At 36.7% G+C, this 27,132-nt stretch overlaps 1 protein-coding gene across 2 annotated transcripts in view; it reads left to right on the top strand.

The window, feature by feature from the left end:
• Window positions 1-10,210: 10,210 nt before the first annotated feature.
• The window catches only part of LOC109560052 (UDP-glucuronosyltransferase 2C1-like), a 34,002-nt gene continuing 17,080 nt past the window's right edge, over window positions 10,211-27,132 (top strand). Inside the window, exons 1-3 of one of the 2 annotated variants that reach the window (XM_019962064.2) lie at window positions 10,211-10,931; window positions 17,457-17,605; window positions 19,622-19,753. In XM_019962064.2, coding sequence (XP_019817623.2) covers window positions 10,211-10,931; window positions 17,457-17,605; window positions 19,622-19,753 — 1,002 coding nt within the window. The remainder of the gene's footprint in view (window positions 10,932-17,456; window positions 17,606-19,621; window positions 19,754-27,132) is intronic. The other variant, XM_070791554.1, reaches the window with a different exon arrangement.

Here is a 27,132-nt window from a genome sequence, read left to right as displayed (position 1 = left end):
CCACAGGGAGGAATCTCCACAATAAAGAGGAACCACAAACTTCCAGCATACAGAAGGGCCACCCCAAACACAGCAATCTAAACAAGACGAAAAGCAGAGAAATATTCAGCAGGTAAAGGAACATGATAAATACCCACCAAACCAAACAAACGAGGACGAGATAGGGAGTCTACCTGAAAAAGAATTCTGAATAATGATAGTGAAAATGATCCAAAATCTTTAAAACAAAATGGAGTTACAGATAAATAGTCTGGAGACAAGGATTGAGAAGATTCAAGAAATGTTTAACAAGGACCTAGAAGAAATGAATAGTCAGTCAATAATGAATAATGCAATAACGGAGATCAAAAGTACTCTGGAGGGAACCAACAGTAGAATAACAGAGGCAGAAGATAGGATGAGGTGGAAGATAGAATGGTGGAAATAAATTAAGCAGAGAGGGAAAAAGAGAAAAGAACTAAAAGAAATGAGGACAACCTCAGAACCCTCTGGGACAATGTTTAATGCCCCAACATTTGAATCATAGGAGTCCTGGAAGAAGAAGAAGACAAAAAGAAAGGCCATGAGAAAATACTTGAGGAGATAATAGTTGAAAACTTTCCTAAAATGAGGAAGGAAATAGCCACCCAAGAAATCCAGAGAGTCCCAAACAGGATAAACTCAAGGTGAGACACCCCAAGACACATATTAATCAAATTAACAAAGATCAAACACAAAGAATGAATATTACAAGCATCAAGGGAAAAGTAATAACACACAAGGGGATTCCCATAAGAATAACAGCTGATCTTTCAATGAAAACTCTTCAGGCCAGAAGGGAATGGCAGGACATACTTAAAGTGATGAAAGAGAAAAACCTACAACCCAGACTACTGTACCCAGCAAGGATCTCATTCAAATATGAAGGAGAAATCAAAAGCTTTAGAGATAAGAAAAATCTGAGAGAATTCAGCACCACCAAACCAGCTCTTCAACAAACACTAAAGAATCTCCTCTATACAGGAAACATAGCAAAGGTTATAAAGCACAAAAATCAAAACTGTAATCAGAAATCTTCCAGCAAACAAAAGCCAAGGACCAGCGGGCTTCACAGATGAATTCTACCAAAAATTTGGAGAAGAACTAACACTTATCCTACTCAAACTCTTCCAGAAAATTGCAGAGGAGAGTAAACTTCCAAACTCATTCTATGAGGCCACCATCACCCTAATACCAAAACTTGACAAAAGATGCCACAAAAAAAAAGAAAACTGCAGGCCAATATCACTGATGAACATAGATGCAAAAATCCTTAACAAACTTCTAGCAAACAGAATCCAGCAACATATTAAAAAGATCATACATCATGGCCAAGTGCTCTTTATCCCAGGAATGCAAGGATTCTTCAGTATTTGCAAATCAATCAATGTGATACACCACATTAACAAATTGAAAGATAAAAAATGTATGATTATCTCAATAGATGCAGAGAAAGTCTTTGACAAAATTCAACATCCATTTATGATAAAAGCCCTTCAGAAAGCAGGCATATAAGGAACATACCTCAACATAATAAAAGCCATATATGATAAACCCACAGCAAACATTATTCTCAATGGTGAACAATTGAAATAATTTCCTCTAAAGCCAGGAACAAGACAATGGTGTCCACTTTCACCACTACTATTCAACATAGTTTTGGAAGTTTTAGCCACAGTAATCAGAGAAGAAAAAGAAATAAAAGGAATCCAGATTGGAAAACAAGAAATAAAACTCTCACTCTTTGCAGATGACATGATCCTCTACATAGAAAATCCTAAAGACTCTACCAGAAAACTACTAGAGCTAATCAATGAATACAGTAAAGTTGCAGGATATAAAATCAACACACAGAAATCTCTTGCATTCCTATACACTAACAATGAGAAAACAGAAACATAAATTAAGGAAACAATTCCATTCACCTTTGCAATGAAAAGAATAAAATACTTAGGAATAAATCTACCTAATGAAAAAAAAGACCTATATATGGAAAACTATAAAACACTGATGAAAGAAATTAAAGAGGACACTAATAGTTGGAGAAATATACCATGTTCATAGGATCAAAAGAATCAATATAGTGAAAATGAGTATACTACCTTAAGGAATCTATAGATTCAATGCAATCCCTATGAAGCTACCAAAGGTATTTTTCAGAGAACTAGAACAAATAATTTCACAATTTGTATGGAAATACAAAAAAAACTCAAATAGCCAAAGCAATCTTGAGAAAGGAGAATGGAACTGGAGGAATCAACCTGCCTGACTTCAGGCTCTACTACAAAGCCAGTCAAGACAGTATGGTACTGGCACAAAAACAGAAATATAGATCAATGGAACAAAATAGAAAGCCCAGAGATAAATCCACGCACCCATGGACACCTTGGAGAAGGCAATGGCACCCCACTCCAGTACTCTTGCCTGGAAAATCCCATGGACAGAGGAGCCTGGTAGGCTGCAGTCCATGGGGTCGCGAAGAATCAGACACGACTGAGCGACTTCACTTTCACTTTTCACCTTCATGCATTGGAGAAGGAAATGGCAAGCCACTCCAGTGTTCTTGCCTGGAGAATCCCAGGGACAGGGGAGCCTGGTGGGCTGTCATCTCTGGGGTCGCACAGAGTCGGACATGACTGAAGCGACTTAGCAGCATGGACACCTTATCTTTGACAAAGGAGGCAAGAGTATACAATAGAGAAAAGACAATCTCTTTAACAAGTGGTGCTGGGAAAACTGGTCAACCACTTGTAAAAGAATGAAACTAGAACACTTTCTAACACCATACACAAAAATAAACTCAAAATGGATTAAAGATCTAAACGTAAGACCAGAAACTATAAAACTCCTAGAGGGAAACATAGGTAAAACACTCTATGACATAAATCACAGCAGGATCATCTATGACACACCTCCCAGAGTAATGGAAATAAAAGTAAAAATTAACAAATGGGACCTAATTAAACTTAAAAGCTTTTTCACAATGAAGGAAACTATAAGCAAGGTGAAAAGACAGACTTCAGAATGGGAGAAAATAATAGCAAATTAAGCAACTGACAAAGAATTAATCACAAAAATATACAAGCAACTCCTACAGCTCAATTCCAGAAAAATAAACCACCCAATCAAAAAATGGGCCAAAAAACTAAACAGGGATTTCTCCAAAGAAAACATACAGATGGCTAGCAAACACATGAAATGGTGCTCAACATCACTCATTATCAGAGAACTGCAAATCAAAACCACAATGAGGTAACATCTCACACTGGTCAGAATGGCTGCTATCAAATACTGGAGAGGGTGCAGAGAAAATGTAACCCTCTTACACTATTGGTGGGAAGGCAAACAAGTACAGCCACTATGGAGAACAGTGTGGAGATTCCTTTAAAAACTGGAAATAAAACTGCCATACAACCCAGCAATCCCACTGCTGGACATACACACCGAGGAAACTAGAATTGAAAGAGACATATGTACCCCAGTGTTCATCACAGCACTGTTTACAATAGCTAGGACATGGAAGTGACCTAGATGTCCATTGGCAGACGAGTGGATAAGAAAGCTGTGGTACATATACACGATAGAATATTACTCAGCTATTAAAAAGAATGCATTTGGATCAGTTCTAATGATGTGGATGAAACTGGAGTCTATTATACAGAGTACAGTAAGTCAGTAAGAGAAACACCAATACAGTATATTATGCATATATATGGAATTTAGAAAGATGGTAACAATGACCCTATATGCAAGACAGCAAAAGAGACACAGATACAAAGAACAGACTTTTGGACTCTGTGGGAGAAAGCGAGGGTGGGATGATCTGAGAGAATAGCATTGAAACATGTATATTACCATATGTGAAATAGATTGCCAGTCCAGGTTTGATGCATGAGACAGGGTGTTCAGGGCTTGTGCACTGGGATGACCCTGAGGGATGGGATGGGGAGGGAGATGAGAGGGGGGTTCAGGATGGGGAACACATGTACACTCATGGCAGATTTATGTCAATGTATGGCAAAACCACTACAATATTGTAAAGTAATTAGCCTATAATTAAAATAAATAAATTAATTTAAAACAAAGAATTTCCCATGTTGATTTTCAATTTATATAAAACCTAATTGTCAAGACATGGAAAAAGGGCACTAATTTTGAATATTATTCAAAATAGCTGCTTGTGAATGTACACTGTGTTAAGTACATTGATGTATTTTGAGACAATCCATGTTGTCATCTGTTTAATCTAACTTGAATGTTCTCATGTTGAATGAAAGACACACTATTTTCTCTAGGTCATTAAAACCAAAAAAAAAAAAAACCTGGAGATATCACTTTGCTGACAAAGGTCCATATAGTTAAAGCTATGGTTTTTCCAGTAGTCAGGTATGGATGTGAGATTTGAAAGATAAAGAAGACTGAGCACTGAAGAATAAGTGCTTTCTAACTGTGATACTGGGGAAGACTCTTGAGAGTCCCTTGTACAGCAAGGAGATCAAACAAGTCAATCCCAAAGGAAATCAACCCTGAGTATTCATTGTGAGAGAGCTAATTCTTAGGTCAATTGAAAAAGAGTCTGGGGTCCCCAGAAGGAAAAATGGGTCCAGGGCCCATGAGGAGGAGAAAGGGACACTCTTTTCCCCACATTCCTTCTAGTCATATAACTTTTTTTTCTTAAGCTCTGAGTTGTTATGGCAGCAATCTATTTCTTTTAAAAAGAGTCTTTCTTTAACACCAGAGCTAATGATTACACAGCAAAACAACTCATCTTGCTAAAGAATATGTTTTTCCTTAAGCCATGTACTAAGGATTGTATAACAGCAATGTATCTTGCTTGAGGACGTCCAAGGAGTGGTGGCCGCGTGGGCGCAGGAGGGCCGAGAGGAGCTACTCCATATTCAAGGTCGGGAGGGGCGGCTGTGAGGAGATACCCCTCGTCCAAGGTAAGGAACAGTGGTTGCGCTTTGCTGGAGCAGCCATAAAGAGATACTCCACATCCAAAGTAAGAGAAACCCAAGTAAGATGGTAGGTGTTGCGAGAGGGCATCAGAGGGCAGACACACAAACCATAATCACAGAAAACTAGTCAATCTAATCACATGGACCACAGCCTTGTCTAACTCAATGAAACTAAGCCATGCCGTGTGGGGCTACCCAAGATGGGCTGGTCATGGTGGAGAGGTCTGACAGAATGTGGTCCACTGGAGAACGGAATGGCAAACCACTTCAGTATTCTTGCCTTGAGAACCCCGTGAACAGTATGAAAAGCAAAATGATAGGATAATGAACGAGGAACTCCCCAGGTCAGTAGGTGCCCAATATGCTACTGGAGATCAGTGGAGAAATAACTCCAGAAAGAATGAAGGGATGGGAAGCAGTCCTAAGATGGTGGAGGAATAGGATGGGGAGACCACTTTCTTCCCCACAAATTCATCAAAAGAACATTTAAACGCTGAGTAAATTCCACAAAACAACTTCTGAATGCTGGCAGAGAACATCAGGCACCCAGAAAAGCAGCCCAGTGTCTTCGAAAGGAGGTAGGAAAAAATATAAAAGACAAAAAAAGAGACAAAAGAGGTAGGGATGGAGCTCCATCCGGGGAGTCTTAAAAAGAGAGAAGTTTCCAAACACCAGCAAACACTCTCACTGCCAAGTCTGTGCCGAGCCTTGGAAGCACAGAGGGCAACATAACAGGGAGGAAAAATAAATAAATAATTAAAACCCACAGATTATGAGCCCAACAGTAACTCCGCCAGTGGAGAAGCAGCTCAGACGCCTGCACCTGCCACTAGCAAGTGGGGGCTGGGCAGGGAGGTGCGGCTTGCATTGCTTAAAGTAAGGACCAGGCCTGAATGCCCCAGGGCAATCTGAGGGAACTAACTTGGGCTAGCAAACCAGACTGTGGGATAGCTACCACGCGAAAAGCCCTAACCTAAGAAACAGCCAGGCCCGCACACAGAACATAGGACTGAACAGAATCAACCGGCTGCAGACCATCCCCCTCTTGTGACAGACAGCCAGAGCTGGAAGGGGGCAATCGCAGCCCCAGAGAGACATTATCTACCAAACTGCAAGCAGGCTTCTTTGCTAACTAAGACTTCTTGGGGTTCTGGACAGTCAACATCTGCTTGAGAAGGTGCGCTGGTTGTACACCCAGAAAACCAAGCGGCAGGGATGGGGGAGGCGATAAGTCTCAGCAACCACACTCACCAAACACCTCATCACCTGAGCTGCTCGGACCTGGGAAGGGCACAAAACGCAGGCCCAACCAAGTCTGCACCTCTGAGGACTACCCAAGTGCCTGAACCAGAGCGGCTTAGACCTGGGAGGTGCATGCAGCCCAGGGCAGGCCTCGGACGGTTCCTGGCAGAGCAACATAGAGCCTGAGCAGTGTGGGCAGGGAGGGCATATGCGCTGTGAGCGGGGGCAGGCCCAGTGTGGCTGAGACACTGTGCCCACACGCCAGTGTTATTTGTTTGCAGCGTCCCTCCCTCCCCACAGCGCGACTGAACAAGTGAGCCTAAAAAAAAGTGTCCACCACTGCCCGCCTTGTGTCAGGGTGGAAATCAGACACTGAAGAGACCAGCAAACAGAAGAAGCTAAAACAGACAGAACCACCTTGGAAGTGACAGGCGCAATAGGTTAAAACCCTGTAGTTAGTACCGACTACATAGGAAGGGGCCTATAGATCTTGAGAAATATAAGTCGGAACAAACTATCCGAAAATGAACTGACCCCACACTGCCCACAACAACACCAGAGAAAGTCCTAGATATATTTTTACTATTTTTATGATCATTCTTTTTTTAAAAATTAAAAAAATTTTTAAGTCCTCTATTACTCCTTTAATTTTCATTTTTATAACCTTCTATTATTTTGCAAAAAAAAAGACCTATTTTTTAAAGCAAACTTCATATACATACTTTTTTTATATAATTTTTGTGACTTTGTTTTTTTTTTTTCTTTCTTTCTTCTTCTTTTCTTTAATATTGTATTTTTGAAAATCCAACCTCTACTCTAGATTTTTAATCTTCACTTTATGGTATTTGTTATCAATTTTGTACCTTTAAGAACCCAATCTTCAGTACCTATTTTTACTTGGGAGCGAGATTACTGGCTTGACTGCTCTCTCCCCCTTTGGACTCCTTTTTCTCCACCAGGTCGCCGCTGTCTCCTCCCTCCCCCTTCTCTTCTCTACCCTACTCTGTGAATCTCTGTGTGTTCCAGACTGTGGAGAACACTTAAGGAACTGATTACTGGCTAGATCTATCTCTCTCCTTTTCATTCCCCTTTTTTATCCTCCTGGCCACCTCTGCCTCCTTCCTCCCTCTTCTCTTCTTTGTATAACTCCGTGAACATCTCTGAGCGGTCCAGACTGTGGAGCACACGTAAGGAAGTGATAACTGGCTAGCTTGCTCTCTCCTCTTTTGATTCCACCTCATCTAATTCAGGTCACCTCTGACTCCCTCCTCCCTCTTCACTTCTCCACGTAACTCTGTGAACCTCTCTGGGTGTCCCTCACTGTGGAGAAACTTTTCATTTTTAACCTAGATGTTTCATCAATGGTGCTGTATAGAAGGAGAAGTCTTGAGACTACTGTAGAAATAAGACTGAAAACCAGAAGCAGGAGGCTTAAGTCCAAATCCTGAGAACACCAGAGAACTCCTGACTCCAGGAAACATTAATCCACAGGAGCTCATCAAACGCCTCTATACCTACACTGAAACCAAGCACCAACCAAGGGCCAATGAGTTCCAGAGCAAGACATACCACACAAATTCTCCAGCAACACAGGAACACAGCCCTGAGCTTCAATATACAGGCTACCCTAAGTTACTCCAAACCCATCGACATCTCATAACTCATTACTGGACACTTCACTGCACTCCAGAGAGAAGAAATCCAGCTCCACCCACCAGAACACCGACACAAGCTTCCCTAACCAAGAAACCTTGACAAGCCTCCCATACAACCTCACCCACAGCGAGGAAACTCCATAATAAAGGAAACTCCACAATAAATAAAACTCCACAAACTGCCAGAATACAGAAAGGCTAGCAGAGTTTTGCAAGAGAACGCACTGATCATAGCATACACACTCTTCCAACACCACAAGAGGCAATGCTACATACGGAGATCACCAGATGGACAATACCGAAATCAGATTGATTATATTTTTCCTGCAGAAGATGGTGAAGCTCTATACAGTCAACACAAACAAGACTGGAAGCTGATTGTGGCTCAGAACACCAACTCCTTATTGCCAAATTCAGACTTAAATTGAAGAAAGTAGGGAAAACCACTACACCATTCAGGTATGACCTAAAACAAATCCTTTACGATTATACAGTGGAAGTGACAAATAGATTCACGGGATTAGATCTGATAGACAGAGTGCCTGAAGAACTTTAGATGGAGGTTCATGATATTGTACAGGAGACAGTGATCAAGATCATCCCCAAGAAAAAGAAATGCAAAAAAGCAAAATGGTTTTCTGAGGAGACCTTACAAATAGCTGAGAAAAAAAAAAGGAATTGACAGGCAAAGGAGAAAAATATATCCAACTGAATGCAGAATTCTAAAGAATAGTAAGGAAAAAAAAAAAAAAAAAAGCTTTCCTTCCTAAGTGATCAATGCAAAGAAACAGAGGAAAATAATAGAATGGGAAAGACTAGAGACCTCTTCAAGAAACTTAGATATACCAAAGGAATATTTCATGCAAAGATGGGCACAATAAAGGACAGAAATCGTATGGACCTAACAGAAGCAGAAGATATAAAGAAAAAGTGGCAAGAATACACAGAAGAACTATACAAAAAAAAAAAAAAAAGATCTTAGTGACTCAGATAACCTCGATGGTGTGATCACTCACCTAGAACCAGACAACTTGGAGTGTGAAGTTAAATGGGCCTTAGGAAGCATCACTATGAACAAAGCTAGTGGAGGTGATGGAATTCCAGCTGAGCTATTTCAAACTCTAAAAGACAATGCTGTTAATGTGTGACACTCAATATGCCAGCAAATATGGAAAACTTAGCAGTGGTCACCAGACTGGAAAAGGTCAGTTTTCATTCCAGTCCCAAAGAAAGGCAATGCCATAGAATGTACCATCTACCACACAACTGCACTCAGCTCACAAGCTAGCAAAGTATTGCTCAACATTCTCTGAGTGAGGCTTCAATACTACATGAAGTGAGAGCTTCCTGATGTTCAAGATGGATTTAGAAAACACAGAGGAACCAGAGGTCAAATTGCTCACATCTTTTGGATCATATAAAAGGCAGGAGAGTTCCCAAAAAACATCTGCTTTACCGACTACTCCAAAGCCTTTGACTTTGTGGATCACAAGAAACTGTGGAAAACACCAGACCACATTACCAACTTACTGGCCTCCTGAGAAATCTGTATGCAGGTCAAGAAGTAACAGTTACAGCCAGACATGGAACAATAGACTGGCTCCAAATTGGGAAAGGAGTATGTGAAAGTTGTATATTGTCACCCTGCTTATGTGAAATGCCAGGCTGGAAGAAGGACAAGATGAAATCAAGATTTCTCAGAGAAATATCAATAACCTCAGATATGCAGATGACACCACCTTTATGGTCATAAGTGAAGAGGAACTGAAGAGCCTCTTGATCAAAGTGAAGGAGGAGAGTGAAAAAGTTGGCTTAAAACTCAAGATTCAAAAAACAAAGATCATGGCATCCAGTCCCATCACTTCATGGGAAATAGATGGGGAGACAATGGAAACAGAGACAGACTTTATTTTTGAGGGCTCCAAGATCACTGCAGATGGTGACTGCAGTCAAGAAATTAAAAGATGCTTACTCCTTGAAAGAAAAGCTATGACCAACCTAGAGAGCATATTAAAAAACAGAGACATTACTTTGCCAACATAGGTCCATCTAGTCAAAGCTATGGATTTTCCAGTAGTCATGTATGGGTGTGAGAGCTGGACTATAATGAAAACTGAATGTTGAAGATTGATGCCTTTGACTGCGGGGTTGAGTTTATAGAGTTCCCCCCCGCCCCGACCAAAGCAGTTGTTTTTCATTTTAATCCATAATACAAAGTACACAATTCAAAGTTCAGCCCAACCTACTATGAACTGAGGAAAGTTAAGGAGAGATCTTTGGATTGTGAGTTTCATGTACTTGACTTAAGCCCAGATTTAATTTAGGCAAGAAGTAGCCATGAAGACTGTGAAAGTCTTCTGCATCCTTTTCATGCTGCATCTATGTCTTTTTGACTCTGGAATGACGGGAAAAGTTCTTGTATGGCCTGCGGATTTTAGTTATTGGATTAATTTACAAGTTATTCTAGAAGAACTTCACCATCGTGGGCATGAGATAACTGTCTTGATACCTTCACCAAGTCTTCTGATTGATCATACCAAGGTTCCCTATAATGTGGAGATCCTCCAACTTTCGGTAACTAAAGAAACTTCCATGGAAGAGATGAATACCATTCTCTATGAAGCTTCTTTTGACATGTCAAAATTCTCATGGTGGGAAATGCAAATAAAACTGGCAAACATAGGCAGAAAATTTTTATTAATAACCAAAAGAGTGTGTGACAGTGCTGTCACTAACAAGGAATTACTCAACAGACTACAGGCAGCCAAGTTCGATGTATGTATTGCTGACCCTTTAAGATTTTGTGGGGAATTGGTGGCTGAACTCCTTAATATTCCATTTATATTCACTTTTCGGCTTTTCTATGGTAATGTCATTGAAAGACTGTGTGCTGGGCTTCCTATGCCTTCTTCATATATTCCTTGTATCACATCAAGACTGACAGACAACATGACTTTTATACAGAGGCTGGAGAACTGGTTACTGTATACAGTGAATGATGTGATATATTCATATTATGTATTTCCAGAATGGGATGAATATTACAGCAAGGTCTTAGGTAAAAGAAATGTATATATAGTAAGTATTCTTATATACTATGAAAAATGTAAATATTTATCTGACTGTATGAAAACTCACAAAAGGTATTTTAGGTGAAGAAGATCCAAGCTTCTGTGGCTATACTGTTTTGAATTTTAAAAATAATAACGCCTTTTTATGGTTTTGTGTTATATGATTAAATACTGATAATATATCCAGGAAGGAATATTCTCTCTACTCATGCATAATATTTTGGAGTGTCTGGAGAACCCAAATCGGACAGTGTGCTTGATTTCTCTAACCTTAGATTAGTTTTCTGTTTTTCACTTCTGCTCTTATGCAGACTACTTTCTTTCTTATTAACTTGCACCTTCTAAGGCTGTATATTTGTGTTCTGTGAAGTAATGGTTACTTGGTGGCTAGGTTTGCAATTGTAAGCATGAAAATAGAAAATAAATAATGTAGTTTGGTTTCATTTTCTATTGTCTTCCAAAGTGTTAAAACAGGAAGATTTTTTTTTCTGAAGGATCATATTTCTAATTTTTTAAAACTCACCTCAGTGTTTTGTTCTTGTTCTATTCAAAATTGCATTAGAGGTCAACTAGTGACTTTTGACCCTGAGCACAAAAATTTTCTCTATTTTATCAAGTCCATTTATCCCTTCTATTTTCCTTTTGAAAAATTTATTTTTTATTATGTTAAGGTGATTATGTGATTATGTTAAGGAAGTTTTGCATAAGGGGTAAATTACCCTTGAGAAAGCAGAATCTTTCTTATATTTTCCTTAGCTAGATTTTTTGAGATCCCCTGGAGAAGGAAAAGGATACCCACTCCAGTATTCTGGCCTGGAGAATTCCATGGACTGTATAGTCCATGGGGTCACAAAGAGTTGGACACGACTGAGCGACTTTCACTTTCACTTTCAGATAGATTTTTTTGAGTTATTATTAGCATGCAACATTGTATTAGTTGCAGTTAGTGACAAAAATGTTAATCAATAGTCAACCTATGAAAGAAATGGAAAATTTTATTTAAGTTAATCTGAGGATTATCAGCCCTGGGATTTCTTTGGAAGGAATGATGCTAAAGCTGAAACTCCAGTACTTTGACCACCTCATGCAAAGAGTTGACTCATTGGAAAAGACTGTGATGCTGGGAGGGATTGGGGGCAGGAGGAGAAGGGGACGACAGAGGATGAGATGGCTCGATGGACGTGAGTCTGAGTGAACTCTGGGAGTTGGTGATGGACAGGGAGGCCTGGCGTGCTGCGATTCATGGGGTCACAAAAAGTCGGACATGACTAAGCGACTGATCTGATCTAATCTGAGGATTATAACCTTGGAGAAAATCTGTCAGGAATCTCTGAGGAATGTTCTGCCCATTAGAAGTTAAAGAATTGTCATATAAGTTTTTGAGAGAAAGGGTTATACATCACAACATTTGATTGCCAGTTTATGTAGTCCTAAAAAATGAGTAGTGGGTCATTGTGACCCCTGAAGAGGTTAAGGAAGGAATGTTACCTCCTAAGAAGTTACCTTGCTGGTGCAAGGAGGAAAATTTTTCTTTTTTGTAAGCAAGCTTTCCTGTGTCTTCTAAGGGGATCTAGTTAATGTATAATGCAGAAGCACATTGCCAACTAAAACAGGGAGGGCCTCAACTGGAAGATAAATTTTTATGCAAAATTTTTCTGTCCTGCTTTAAAATAATTTTGTTTCAACAGAGGTTTACAACAAAATGATTAACTATTTGTACATATTGTGAAATAATCACCACAATAACTCTAGATAATATCCATCACTACACATAAATACAAATGGTTTTTACTTGAGAACTCTTAATATCTACTTTCTTGAAAGTTAAGTCGCTCAGTCATGTCCAACTGTTTGCAACCCTGTGGACTGTAGCCCACCAGGCTTCTCCGTACATGGGATTCTCCAGGCAAGAATACTGGACTGGGTTGCCATTTCCTTCTCCAGGGGATCTTCCCAACCCAGGGATCGAACCCAGGTCTCCCACATTGCAGGCAGATGCTTTAACCTCTGAGCCACCAGGGAAGCCTATTTTCTTATTACCTTTCAAATATAATACAGTATTAGTGACTAGAGTCACCAGGCTGTAAATTACACGCCCTAATTCCTTACTTTAGAACTTGAACTTTCTACCATTTGACCACCTTCACCTACCTATTGTGACCATGACCCAACCCTAGCATCTGGCAATCACCAATCTTCTCAGTGTCTACTGTTTGTTTCAGTTTTTGTTTTGTTTTCTCTTTAGATTCCATATATAAGTGATATATTTGCCTGTCTTACTTCACTTAACATAATATCCTCAAGGTTCATCCATGTTGAGGCAAATGGCAAGTTTTCCTTGTTACTCATGACTTAATAATATTCCACTCCATCTGTCATCATGTTTTCTTTATACATTCACCTATTTATAAACACCTAAGTTGTTTCCATGTTTTTGGCTATTGTAAATAATGTTTCAATGAGCCTGAAAGTGCAGTGATCTGTTTTTTCATTTGTTTGTTTGTTTGCTTGTTTGTTTTGCTTTATTCTTTTTTTATATTATATCCAGAAGTGGACGTTTTGGATCATATGTTAGCTTTATTTTTAAATTTTGAGGAGTCACCATCACATTTTCCATATTGGCTATATTGGTTTACATTTGCATTAACAGTGTAAAGGTGTCTCTTTTCGCTACCTACTCACTAACATTTGTTGCCTCTTATCATTTTGATGATTGCCATCATAACAGGTACGAGATGTTACTTCCTTGTAGCTTTGCTTTGAATTTTCTTGGTGACTAGTAACATTGAGCATCATTTCATATTCTTATTAACTATTTGAATCTTTTCTTCAAAAATTGTTTATCCAGGTCTTCAGCTAATTTTTTAAGGAATTATTTATTTTTGTGTTATTGAATTTTATGAGTTCTCCTTATATTTTAGATGGTAACACCTAGCTGAGAAAAGATAAGCAAAAGGCAAAGGAGAAAATGAAAGATATACCTATCTGAATACAGAGTTCCAAGGAATATAAGTGAGCAATAAGAAACTCCTACTAAGTGATCTATACAAAGAAACAGAGGAAAACAATAGAATGGGAATGGCTAGATATATCTTTAAGAAAATTAGAGATACCAAGGGAATGTTTCATGGAAAGATGGGCACAAAGAAGGATAGAAATGGTATGGACCTAACAGAAGCAGAAGATATTAAGAAGAGGCGGCAAGGATACACAAAAGAACTATACAAAAAAGATCTCCATGACCTAGATAACCTCTACTGTGTGATCACTCACAGAGAGCCAGACATACTGGAATGAAAAGTCAAGTGGGCCTTAGGAAGCATCACTATGAGCAAAGCTAGTGGAGGTGATGGAATTCCAGTTGAGCTAGTTCAAACTCTAAAAGATGATGCTGTGAAAGTGCTGCACTCAATATGCCAGAAAATTTGGAAAACTCAGCAGTGGCCACAGCCTGGGAAAGGTCAGTTTTCATTCAAAACCTAAAGAAAGGCAATGCCAAAGAATGTTCAAACTACTGCTCATTTGCATATAGTCAAAGTTATGGTTTTTCCAATAGTTATGTATGGACGCAAGAGTTGGACCATAAAGGAGGCTGAGTGCTGAAGAATTGATGCTTTTGAATTGTGGTGTTGGAGAGGACTCTTGAGAGTCCCTTAGATGGCAAAGAGATCCAACCGGTTAATCCTAAAGGAAATCAATCCTGAATATTTATTGAAAGGATTTATGCTGAAACTGAAGCTCCAATACTTTGGCCACCTAATGTGAAAAACCGACTCATTAGAAAAGACCCTGATGCTGGGAAAGATTGAAGGCAGGAGGAAACGGGAACCACAGAAGATGAGATGGTTGGATGGCATCACCAACCAAATATAGTGGACATGAGTTTGAGTCAGTTCTGGGAGATGGTGAATGACTGGGAAACCTGGCATGCTGCAGTTGATGGTGTCACCAAGGGTCATACATGAGTGAGTGACTGAACAACAATAAAAACACATACACAGACTTATGGTTTGCAAATTTTTTTTTCTATATTCATAGGCTGCCTTCTTGTTTTGTTGATCATTTTTTTTTCTGTGCAGTGTGCAGTAACTTCTAGTTGTAAGTAGTTTCCACTTGTTCATTTTTAATTTTGTTACTTATACTTTAGGTGTCATATTTAAATTCACTTCCATGATGAGTGTCAAGAATTATTTCCCATTGTTTTCTTTGGGGAATTTTGTGGGTTTAGGTCTTATATTTAAGCCTTATCCATTTTAATATAATTTTGTAGTGGAGTAAGTTCATTGAATATTTTTGGCTCCCTTGTGAAATACTAGTTGACTGTATATGCATCAGTTTATCTTTGGGCCTTTGCTTCTGTTCTAATGGACCTGGTGACTGTTTTTAAACCTATGTACTGTTTTGATTACTATAGCTTTATAATATTCTTTAAAATTAGAGTGTGTGATGCCTACAGCTTTGTTTTTCTTTCTCAGGAATGATTTGTCCATTTGGAACTTTTTCATTTTCATATGAATTTTTATTATTTTCCCTGTTACTAATTTTAACAGATGTATCTCTAATACCCTATCATTACTAAAAATTGTGCTTATTCCTAAAAAGTTAAAAAAATTATAGCTATGATCTCTTATTTATATAGCCACTTCCTTTTTTGAGTATCTATTCAATATTTCCTCTGAGAAATTATTCAACAACTCACAAACAACATGAGTGCTTCTAATGAACTCTGCTGCCTGGCAATATGTAATATGTTAAAAAAAGTCATATGACCTAATCAAGGTCGACATGTTGCACTGAAACTTCTGGGCATTTTGTGACAAAAACAGGTGCTTATATCTCTAGACATGGCCACATAAAATGTGGGCGGAAACCATCACACATCCATGTTGAGAGTTCAAGCTACAAAAGGCAACACTAAGAAAAAAATAACTTAAAATCTCATCTAGATTACATTTTATGATCATGGATTAAGCCTTGATTGATCTACAACTTGGTTGAACTTGTCTGTTTACTTCTGGTCCCAGCAATCTGACACTCAGTTTAGGAACATCTTTTTGAGTGATTCCTTATTGATAGGGTATTACTCTGTCCCTGATTCTTCCATAGTTATTAGCAACTTAGAGTATTTTTTTTTGGTGGACTATATCAATAATCTGAGAAGAAGAGTAAAAACTTGATAAATAGAAGAACCACATTTCTTTTACTCTAAGTGCTCTAAGATATAGATATAATTTAGCTATTCAGAATTTAAAATCTTCATTATGTTATGTATTGCAAGTATGTTTTTCAAACTTTAAAAATACAACACATAATTTATAAAATTATTCATTAAAACATGTCATCAATATGTTCAAATAATTGATGAGAAATAAAAACAAGAAAGACAGCATTCATTACAAAAAATTGAGAAGCTCTTTATAAACCTTTCAGAGGATAAAGGAATTTTAGAATAAAAGTCCTAGGTTAGACAAAACAATGGTCAAAAAATATCCTATAGAGAAATAAAATCGTAATTTGGGAGATGATATTTTCTACTAGACAGAAATATTCCCAGTTAACAATTAACTTCAATATATTTTAGCTCAAAAGTAAATTAAAAAAATAAATGACAAAGTAAAACCTATGTACATTTTCCTAAAGATATGTGCTGAGTATGAAACTGGATGTTGTTGTTACCAGAATAAAACCTCTCATTTACTGAGGTTTGCCTTGATCTCTTATGCAGATGCATCTCCCTAGGGGTTCAAATCCCTTATATTTTCTAATCAAAACTTTAGCACACTTAGAACATCGAGGAGAATATTCAAAAAGTCATGTGGTGAGAAACCAGATAGCTATGGTTTCCTCCTATCAGTGACATGGAGCACATATTTCAAAAAGACACCAAAACTCTGGGTAAGCTTTGTTATAAAATAAACTATTGCACCACCAGATTATTATGCAGTGCAATATCTTCACCAATGAGGATACAACCTTGTAGAATAAGAACTTTCATTAACTATAGCAAAGGGGACAATCACTTTAAGAATTGTATTAAAAGTACTCAGGATGTAATTAGTTGTGATAGCATACTTGAAAACAGTAGAAAAAAGATGGGTAAAGCACAAGTTGTTTTTCAATATAATCAGAGGCTTTTGGAGCAATGATGATGAGATGAATTGGAATTCCAGAAAAGAAGGTGTGACTCTATCTCAGAAGGCTGAGGATTGCTGCCTGTTTCTTGTACTTGGTAGAAGCACATGAATGGGTTCAGGCTTAGCTCAAGAGGAAAGATTCCATTGACAGAGAGAAAGCAACAGGCTTTTGGTTTTGTTCCATACTTAAATCTATGCTTACTTTTTCATATTCTGACTATTGTGTACTCTTCAGGGGAAAAGGCCAATTGGTTTAAGTTGGGTTGCATAGGCTCAGTATTGATCTTTAAGAATTTACTTAGAAAATTAGGTGGAAAAAATAACTCCCATTTAACATATCAGATTCCTTTCCCTCTGTTATCCTTCATTTTTATTCAGGAAAACCTACCACACTATGTGAGATTATGGGGAAAGCTGACATGTGGTTGTTTCGAAGTTACTGGGATTTTGAATTTCCTCAGCCTTACTTACCTAATACTGAATTTGTTGGAGGACTGCACTGCAAGCCTGCAAAGCCCCTACCTAAGGTAATTAAATGTGTTTATTATTGTCCTACATTAATGAAGTGTGAAGTATTAGTCACTCAGTCGTATCCAACTCTGCGACCCCATGGACTGTAACCCAACAGGCTCTTCTGTCCATGAAATTTTCCAGGTAAGAATACTGGAGTGGAATAGACATTCCCTTCTCCAGGGGATCTTCCTGACCCAGCTATGAGTATTTATCTCTTAAAATGATTTCTGGTTTATTGTTAACAATATTTGATCCCCAAACAGAGAAAACAGACATAGAATTTAATGGTCATTATTTTCTTAGACTATACACTACAGTAAGAAGGTGAGTAGCCTTTATTTTGGATTATGTATTACTATCTGATTGAAATAGTCCTCGATATTTTCTTTTCTTGTTCAAAATCCATTCATTACACATGAAAATGTATTATATATAAATTTTAAAATATTTCCTAGTATCTTACAAATTCTATGCTATTTTTTTTTTTTTCTAAGTCACTTAAGTCATCTTCAACTCTATGCGACCCCATAGACAGCAGCCCACCAGCTCCTCTGTCCCTGGGAGTCTCCAGGCAAGAATACTGGAGTTGATTGCCATTTCCTTTTCTAATACTATGCTATAACTGAACGTAAAGATAACATTAAATCTTAAGTCAAATCATCTGTAAACATAGTGTAATGGTTAATTTTATCTGTTAACCTGCCTGGGTAGGTACCCAGCTGTTTAGACAAACATTTTTTAGATGTTACTGAGAAGTTCTTTTTAGATGAAATCAACTTTTAAGTATGTGGACCTAAATAAACAAATTACTCTTCATTATGTGGGTAAGCCTCATCCAATTAGTTGCAGATGTGACTAGAAAAAAAAGACTGAATTCTGCCCGTAGGCTGCCTTCAGACTTAAACTATAGCAGTGGCTCTTCTCTGAGTCTCCATCCTAATGTGCTGTTCTGCAGATTAAACTTGCCAGCTTCCATAACCATGTAAGAAATCCCTTAATATAAATTTCTTCCCTGTGTTTCCATTTCAAGCCTCACACATTCTTTTATCTTATTTAATTGGCTTAGTTTTGCTAGTATTTCAACACAGGATGAAAAGATTTATTTTTATTTTATGTATGATTTAATATACTGTTTTTATTTTTAATTCAAAATTATATATTTCTAATATATTCCTATCATCCTCAGAGTATGTTTTATAGGTATTTCGGCATTACTTGTCAGATGTTACGTGGCTACCTCATTCCTAATTGTGTATGTGGAAACTTATATTAAAAAAAAAAAATATATATATATATATATAATCAAAATAAAAGAAAATAGAAATTTAGAAAACAGAGAAAAATAAATGTACCAAAACTGTATCATTGTACTGACAGTGATTCATCAGAAAAATGAAAGATAATCTTATTAGCATCTAAGGCTAAATATAAAGTACAGCACCGGAACTATTTAACTTAAAGGTAGAAATTTGCTCTGCCAGCTACTGCTGTGTAGACTTGGACAAATTACTTAACCTTACTGAGATAGATTTCCCATCTGTAAATGTATACATATCTCATAAAATCACCATATATCTAAGTTAAGTGATACATGTAAAGAGCTCAGCAAATGGCAAAAGATAACAGGCAGTCAATAATTTGTAAACACAAACACACATGCACAAAGACACACACATACCTCAAATATGCTTTACTAAATGAGCCTTTAGTAACAATAGTTTTTAATTCACCTAATAAGGATGAGATGGCTGGATGGCATCACCGACTCGATGGACATGAGTTTGGGTGAACTCCGGGAGTTGGTGATGAACAGGGAGGCCTGGTGTGCTGCAATTCATGCAGTTGCAAAGAACTGGACATGACTGAGCAACTGAACTGAACTGAATAATTTCAGGTCATCTATTATACACTGAAATGGTTAACATAATGAAAGTACATATTTGTTCTAATAATTCAGACACATTGAAAAAAGAGTGTGACATCTATTATAACTGTAAACTTTTATATTTCAAAGACTGTTTTCTTCACAGGAGTTTGAAGAGTTTGTTCAAAGCTCTGGAAAAGATGGAGTCGTGGTGTTTACTCTGGGGTCAATGATCAAAAACCTCTCAGAAGAAAAGTCTAATATGATCGCATCAGCACTTGCCCAGATTCCACAGAAGGTCAGATAATATTTATTTCAGGGATAGTTATTTTAAAATCCATGATCACCGTAAAGTATACCTTTAAAATGCAGGAAAGGCTATTGATATTGTTAGTCTCAACTTAAGTGAGTGTTAAAGAAAAAGTACAAATGATAAAAGGGGGTATTTGATTGCTATCTTGCTTTAAACCTGGAATTATTAACAGAAAATTCTATTGCAGTATTTTCTTTAAATAATGAACTAAAATTAATCATATGCTACTGTTAAAGCATCGTCAGCTTTGAGCCTAGGTTTTATTTTTTTTTAAATCATTCATGTAATTTAACACATTTTGCTGTTCTTATAGAAATCTTTTAAATCTGAAGCATATAAACAAGTTACAAATAACATGACAGAGAATAAAGGAAAATATATTCAAAATAATAGGTTTGATTCACAGCATGTCTTGGGACTACATTTTCTTATAATTAACTATTGTAAACATTGTATTAATTAAACTTGGAAATAAGAGCATATATTCTAAAATTAAACCTAAATAATGTTTCTTCTTTCATCAAGAGGCTTTTGAGTTCCTCTTCACTTTCTGCCATAAGGGTGGTGTCATCTGCATATCTGAGGTTATTGAGATTTCTCCCTGCAATCTTGATCCCAGCTTGTGCTTCTTCCAGCCCAGCATTTCTCATGATGTACTCTACATAGAAGTTAAATAAGCAGGGTGACAATATACAGCCTTGACGTACTTCTTTTCCTATTTGGAAACAGTCTGTTGTTCCATGTCCAGTTCTAACTGTTGCTTCCTGACCTGCACAGTTGGCTTCAAGCTCAACATTCAGAAAACGAAGATCATGGCATCTGGTCCCATCACTTCATGGAAAATAGATGGGGAAACAGTGGAAACAGTGTCAGACTTTATTTTTCTGGGCTCCAAAATCACTGCAGATGGTGACTGCAGCCATGCAATTAAAAGATGTTTACTCCTTGGAAGGAAAGTTATGACCAACCTAGACAGCATATTGAAAAGCAGAGACATTATTTTGCCAACAAAGGTCCATCTAGTCAAGGCTATGGTTTTTCCAGTGGTCATGTTTGTATGTGAGACTTGGACTGTGAAGAAAGCTGAGTGCCAAAGAATTGATGCTTTTGAACTGTGGTGTTGGAGAAGACTCTTGAGAGTCCCTTGGACTGCAAGGAGATCCAACCAGTCCATTCTGAAGGAGATCAGCCTTGGGATTTCTTTGGAAGGAATGATGCTAAAGCTGAAACTCCAGTACTTTGGCCACCTCATGTGAAGAGTTGACTCATTGGAAAAGACTCTGATGCTGAGAGGGATTGGGGGCAGGAGGAGAAGGGGACGACAAGAGGATGAGATGGCTGGATGGCATCACTGACTCGATAGACGTGAGTCTGAGTGAATTCTGGGAGTTGGTGATGGACAAGGAGGCCTGGTGTGCTGCGATCCATGGGGTTGCAAAGAGTCAGACATGACTGAGCGACTGAACTGAACTGAATGTTTCTGCTAATAATCCTAAATAATGAATCCTAAAAATAATCCTAAATGAAATCCTAAATAATGATTCTTAAACAGTTAAAGCTTTAATAATCCAGTAAAAGATTTAAGAGTATACTTTACAATGTTCCAGCAAACTGTAATTTTATATATATCATTCTAGGTTATAACTGAGTGACACCTTTTCCCTAGCTTTAGATAAAACAGACCATTACAGAAATTGTTTTTCAAATAATTATGGCAATTCTTATATTTATATCCAAATTACTTTCAAAACTTGCTTTGTAGAAGTAATACCCATTTAAACATTTAATCTAAAAAAATCTTCATAAAATTATTGCATTTTTAATTGCATTAAAATACAATGCTTAGGAGTGGTATTGAGGAAGGGCTAGAGGCACCAAGAACTCTTTCTCTCCAAAACTATATGAATAAAAGTGGCAAGAGGGAATATCCTTGTCATATTTCTGGTCTTAGAAGAAATGCTCTATTTTTCATCATTGAAAATAATGTTTGCTATAGGTTAGTCATACATGGCCTTTATTTTGTTAGGTAACTTTCCTCTAGGCTCACTTTCTACAGAGCTTTTTTTTTTTTTTTTTTAATCATAAATATGTGTTGAATTTTGTCAAAAGATTTTCCTGGATCAATTGAGATAATTATATGGCTTTACTACTCAGTTTGTTAATGTGATTCCCCGATAGCTCAGTTGGTAACGAAACCCACTGCAATTCAGGAGACCCCAATTCAATTACTAGGTCAGGAAGATCCACTGGAGAAGAGATAGGCTACCCACTCCAGTATTCTTGGGCTCCTTTGTGGCTCAGCTAGTAAAGAATCCAGTTGCAATGCAGGAGACCTGGGTTCGATCCCTGGGTTGGGATAAGGAAAAGGCTAACCACTCCAGAATTCTGTCCCGGAGAATTCCATGGACTGTAGAGTCCACAGGGTCACAAAGAGCCAGACATGACTGAGAGACTTTCACTTTGCTAATGTCGTGTATCACATCGATTGATTTGTGTATATTGGACAATCCTTGCATCTCTGGAATAAATCCCACTTGATTATAGTGTACAATTCTTTTTATGTATTGTTGGGTTCAGATTGCTAGTGTTTTGTTGAAGATTTTGGCATCTATGTTTATCACTGATATTGGCCTATAATATTCTTTTTTGTGATATCTTTTTCTGATTTTGATATCAGGATGATGGTCGTCTCGTATAATGAGCTTCAGAATATTCCTTTCTCTGCAATTTTTGGAAGAGTTTCAGAAAGATAGGTGTTGATTCTTTAAATTTTGATAAAATTTGCCTGTGAAGTCATCAGGGTTCTGAACTTTTGTTTGTTGGAGGATTTTTAATCACAATTTCAATTTCAGTACTTGTGATTGGTTTGTTTATATTTTCTTTTTTTTTTTTTTCTGGTTCAGTCTTGGGAGATTGAACATTTCTAAGACTTTGTCCATTTCTTCCATGTCATGCAATTGTCTTTTATTGATAAACAGTTGCTTTTAGTACTCTCAATATCGTTTGTATTTCTGTATTGTGCATTTCTAATTTTATTGATTTGAGCCCTCTTCCTTTTTTGTTTGATGAGTTGGCTAAAGTTTTGCTAATTTTGCTTATTTTCTCAAAGAACCAGATTTTAGTTTCAATGATTTTTGCTACTGTTTTCTTTGTCTCTGTTTCATTTATTACTGCTTTGATCATTATGACTTCATTCTACTAACTTTGATTTTGTTTATTCTTCTTTCTCTAGTTGCTTCAGGTTAAGGTTAGGATATTTAGTTGAGATTTTTCTTGTTTTTTGAGGTAATATTGTATTGCTAAAAATTCCCTTCTTAGAACTGTTTTTACTGTGTCCTATATGTTTTTGATATTGTATATTTGTTGTCATTAATCCTTAGATTTTTAAAAATTTCCTCAGTGATCCACTGTTTGTTTAGTAACATACTGTTTAGCCTCCGTGTGTTTGTGTTTTCTTGCTTCCCTCCCCCTCCAGGGGATTTCTAATCTCATTGCTTTGTGATCAGAAAAATGCTTGATACAATTTCAATTATTTTAAATTTACTAAAACTTGCTTTGTGATCCAAGATGTGATTTATCTTGGAGAATGTTCTGTGTCCACTTGAGAAGAAACTGTATTCTGCTGCTTTCAGATGGAATGTCCTATAAATATCAATTAAGTCTATTTGATCTAATGTATTACTTAAGGCTTGTGTTTCCTTATTGATTTTCTGTCTGGATGATCTGCCCATTGGTGTGAGTGCCCTACTATTATTGTATTACTGTTGAGTTCTCCTTTTATAAAAGCTGTTAGCATTTGTCTCCTATGTTGGGTGCATATATGTTTACAACTACTATTACTTCTTCTTATATTGATCCATTGATTATTATGTAGTGCCCTTTATTTTCTATTGTAACAGTCCTTGTAGTAAAGTCTATTTTGTATGATACAAGTATCACTACTTCAATTTTCTTTTGCTTTCCATTTGAATGGAATATCTTTTTCCATCTCCTCACTTTCAGTCAGTGTGTGTCCCTAGGTCTAAAGTAAGTCTCTTGTACACAGCATATATATGAATCTGGTTTTCATTATCAATTGTCAGTTTATGTCTTTTGGTTAGAACTTTTAATCTATTTACATTTAAGGTAATTATCAATGTGTATGTTCCTGTTGCCATTTTCTTAATTGTTTGGGGTTTGTTTCCATAGGTCTTTTTCTTCCCTTCTTTTTTCCCTCCTCTTCTCTTGTGGTTGGATAACTGTCCTTTGTGTTGTGCTTGGATTGCGTTTTCTTTTTTTATATGTGTAGCTATTGTAGATTTTGCTTTGCATTTCCCATAAGGTTTTGGTATAGCATCAATATATGTACTTGTTTTAAGTTGCTGATCTTTTAATTTCAAATATCATTTCAAAAATACATTTCCAATATCTGTAATCTCCACTTGTCACCATTGGTGGTTTTGATATCATTTTTGTGTGGATGCTATCCTGTCTTTACTGTATGTTTGCCTTTTGTGTGCTTAGTCACTCAGTGGTGTCTAACTCTTTGCGAACCTATGGACTGTAGCCCACCAGGCTCCTCTGTCCATAGGGATTCTCCAGGCAAGAAGAGAACAATAAAGAGAAGGAAAGGAAGTAAAAAGGAAGTAAAATACTGATAAAGGGGAAAAATTAAACAACAACAACAAAAAAACATGGAGCTAAAAATTTATAATAACTGAAATGAAAAATTCACATCATGGGTTCCAAATCAGACATGACTATGAAGAAGTATCAGCACACTTGAAGAAAAGATAATCACAATTATCAAATTGGAGGAACAGAAAGAAAAGCAAATGTAGAAAAATGAACCCTAAGGCACTTGCGGGACACTTTCCTGTGAATAATCATAGAGACTGTAGGACTTCTTGAAAAAGAGAAATGGACAGAAAGGATACTAAGTACATAATGGCATGAAATATTACAGATTTAATGAAATACTTCATGAATATACAAGTTTAAGAAGCTTGAGGACTTCAAGTAGGATAAAATCAAAACGACCTATACAAAGACATATTAAATTCAAGCTGTTGAAAGCCAAAAACAATGAAAAAATATTGAAAGGAGCTAGACAGAAGTAATTCATCACATAAAAGATATCTTCACTAAAATGATCAGCAAATTTCTCATCAGAAACTCTGCAATTTAGATTGATAAATTCTAAGTGCTGAAAGAAAAAAAAAAATGTTAATTGCAATTTTGTCAAAGTTTCCTTCAAAGATGAGATAGAAATTAAGACATTAACAGAAAAACAAAAGCTGAGGGGTACATCATTACCATTAGACTTTGCATATAAGAAAATACAAAAAGGACTCTTTTTGGATGAAATGAAAAGCTACAAGATAGTAAAGCAAACCACATGGAGACAAAAATGGCTGCAGTAAAGGTAAGATCAAAAATAATTTTAAAAGCTGATATCAATCTAAATTTGGTTGTAACTCCAATTCATTTTGTCTTTCTCAATTAAAATAAAATACATAAAGCAATTATAATTTATGTAATTAGGAACACTGATTAAATATGTAATTTATGACATTAATTACAGAAAGAGTTGGATGGAGATATTAAAGAGCAGAGTTTTTGTATGCTTTGAAGTTAGCAATAAATACCTCAAAGAATAAATCCCAAGAAAAATTAAAAATAATTTTTAAATAAATGAAAACACAAGAGATCAAAATAAGAGATTTAGAGGAAGAAGGGATCACAGGGAAATTTATACCTCTATGCCTACCTTTAAAATGAAAAAAGATCTAAAATTAATATTCTAATATTATACCTTAAAGAATTATAAAATGAAGGAAAACTACACCCAAAGCTTGTAGAAGGAAGTAACTATGAAGATTAGAGCAGAGATTAAAAGAAGATTAAAAAAAAAGTCAGTAAAACCAAAGCTAGTTAATTGAAAAGATCAGCAATATTATCAAAATATTAAACTGGCAAAAAGGAAAAAAAGAATAGATGCAAATAAAGTCAGAAATGAACCTACAGAAATTACTAATGGTGTTGTAGATATAAAAAGGATTACAAGAAACTATGATAGAAGTGTAGATAAAAGAGCAGATTAGGAAGATGCTAAGTTCACTTCTTCCCTCTGGCATACCAAAAGAGCAAAAAAATAAAGAGCAACTGTTAATGAGAAAAACAGAAGACTGGCAGAAAATACCTTGAGGTCCACATACAAAGGAAGAAATTTGGACTCTCCTCTTTTATAAAAAATCAACTCAAAATCTATCAAAGACTTAAACTTTGTAGTAAAAATATAACATTTTTACAAGAAAATTTAAGGGAAAACTTCATCACAGTGGATTTTGCTATGATTTCATAGGTAAGACAGCAAATGCAAAAGCAGAAAGAAAAAATATATATATAAATTAGACTTCTTCAAATGAAGACCCTTTTGCATCAAAAGATACTATCAAGAGAATGAGATAAAATGTAGATTGTGAGAAAATCTTTTCAAATTATGTATCTGGTAAGGAATTAATGTGCACAATACATAAAAGAACTGCTACAGCTCAACAACAACAAAATCTAATTGAAAAATGGAAAAGTACTTGAATAGATAAGGAATATACAAATGGTCAAAACGTATATGAAAAGAAGCTCAACATCATTCATCATTATGGAAATGAAAATCAAAAGCACATAAAATTAATACTTCATTCAATAGGATATCTATTATCAGAAAAAGAAGGGAAAAAACGGAAAATAACATGTTGGTGAAAATGTAGAGAAATAGGACTTGGTGGACTGCTACTAGGAGTAAAAATGATGCATCTGCTGCGAAAAACATTTTTGTGGTTACTTAGAAAGTTAAACATAGGATCGTATGAACTAGACATTCTGTCTTGGCTATATATTGAAAGGAATTGAAATCAGTGATTAAAACACATATTTGTAGGCAGAGCCTGGTGCGCTGCCGTCTATGGGGTTGCACAGAGTCAGACACGACTGAAGTGACTTAGCAGCAGCAGCAGCAGCAGGCATAGTAACTTAATGAGTCAGATAACCATGATGATGTGATCACTCATCTAGAGCCAGACATCTTGGAGTCCGAAGTCAACTGGCCCTTAAGAAACACACTATGAACGAAGCTAGTGCAGGTGATGGAATTCCAGCTAAGCTATTTCTAATACTAAAATATGATGCTGTTAAAGTGCTGCACTCAATATGCCAGCAAATATGGAAAACTCATCACTGGACACAGGAATGGAAAAGGTCAGTTTTCATTCCATTCTCAAAGAAAGGCAATGCCAAAGAATGTTCAAGCTACCACACAATTGCACTCATTTCACATGATAGAAAGGTCATGCTCAAAATCTCCAAGATAGGCTTAAACAGTATGT

The sequence above is a fragment of the Bos indicus genome, chromosome 6, assembly GCF_029378745.1.
Source record: "Bos indicus isolate NIAB-ARS_2022 breed Sahiwal x Tharparkar chromosome 6, NIAB-ARS_B.indTharparkar_mat_pri_1.0, whole genome shotgun sequence".
NCBI classification, from domain to species: Eukaryota; Metazoa; Chordata; class Mammalia; order Artiodactyla; family Bovidae; genus Bos; species Bos indicus.
This window is presented reverse-complemented; position numbering and strand designations above follow the sequence as displayed.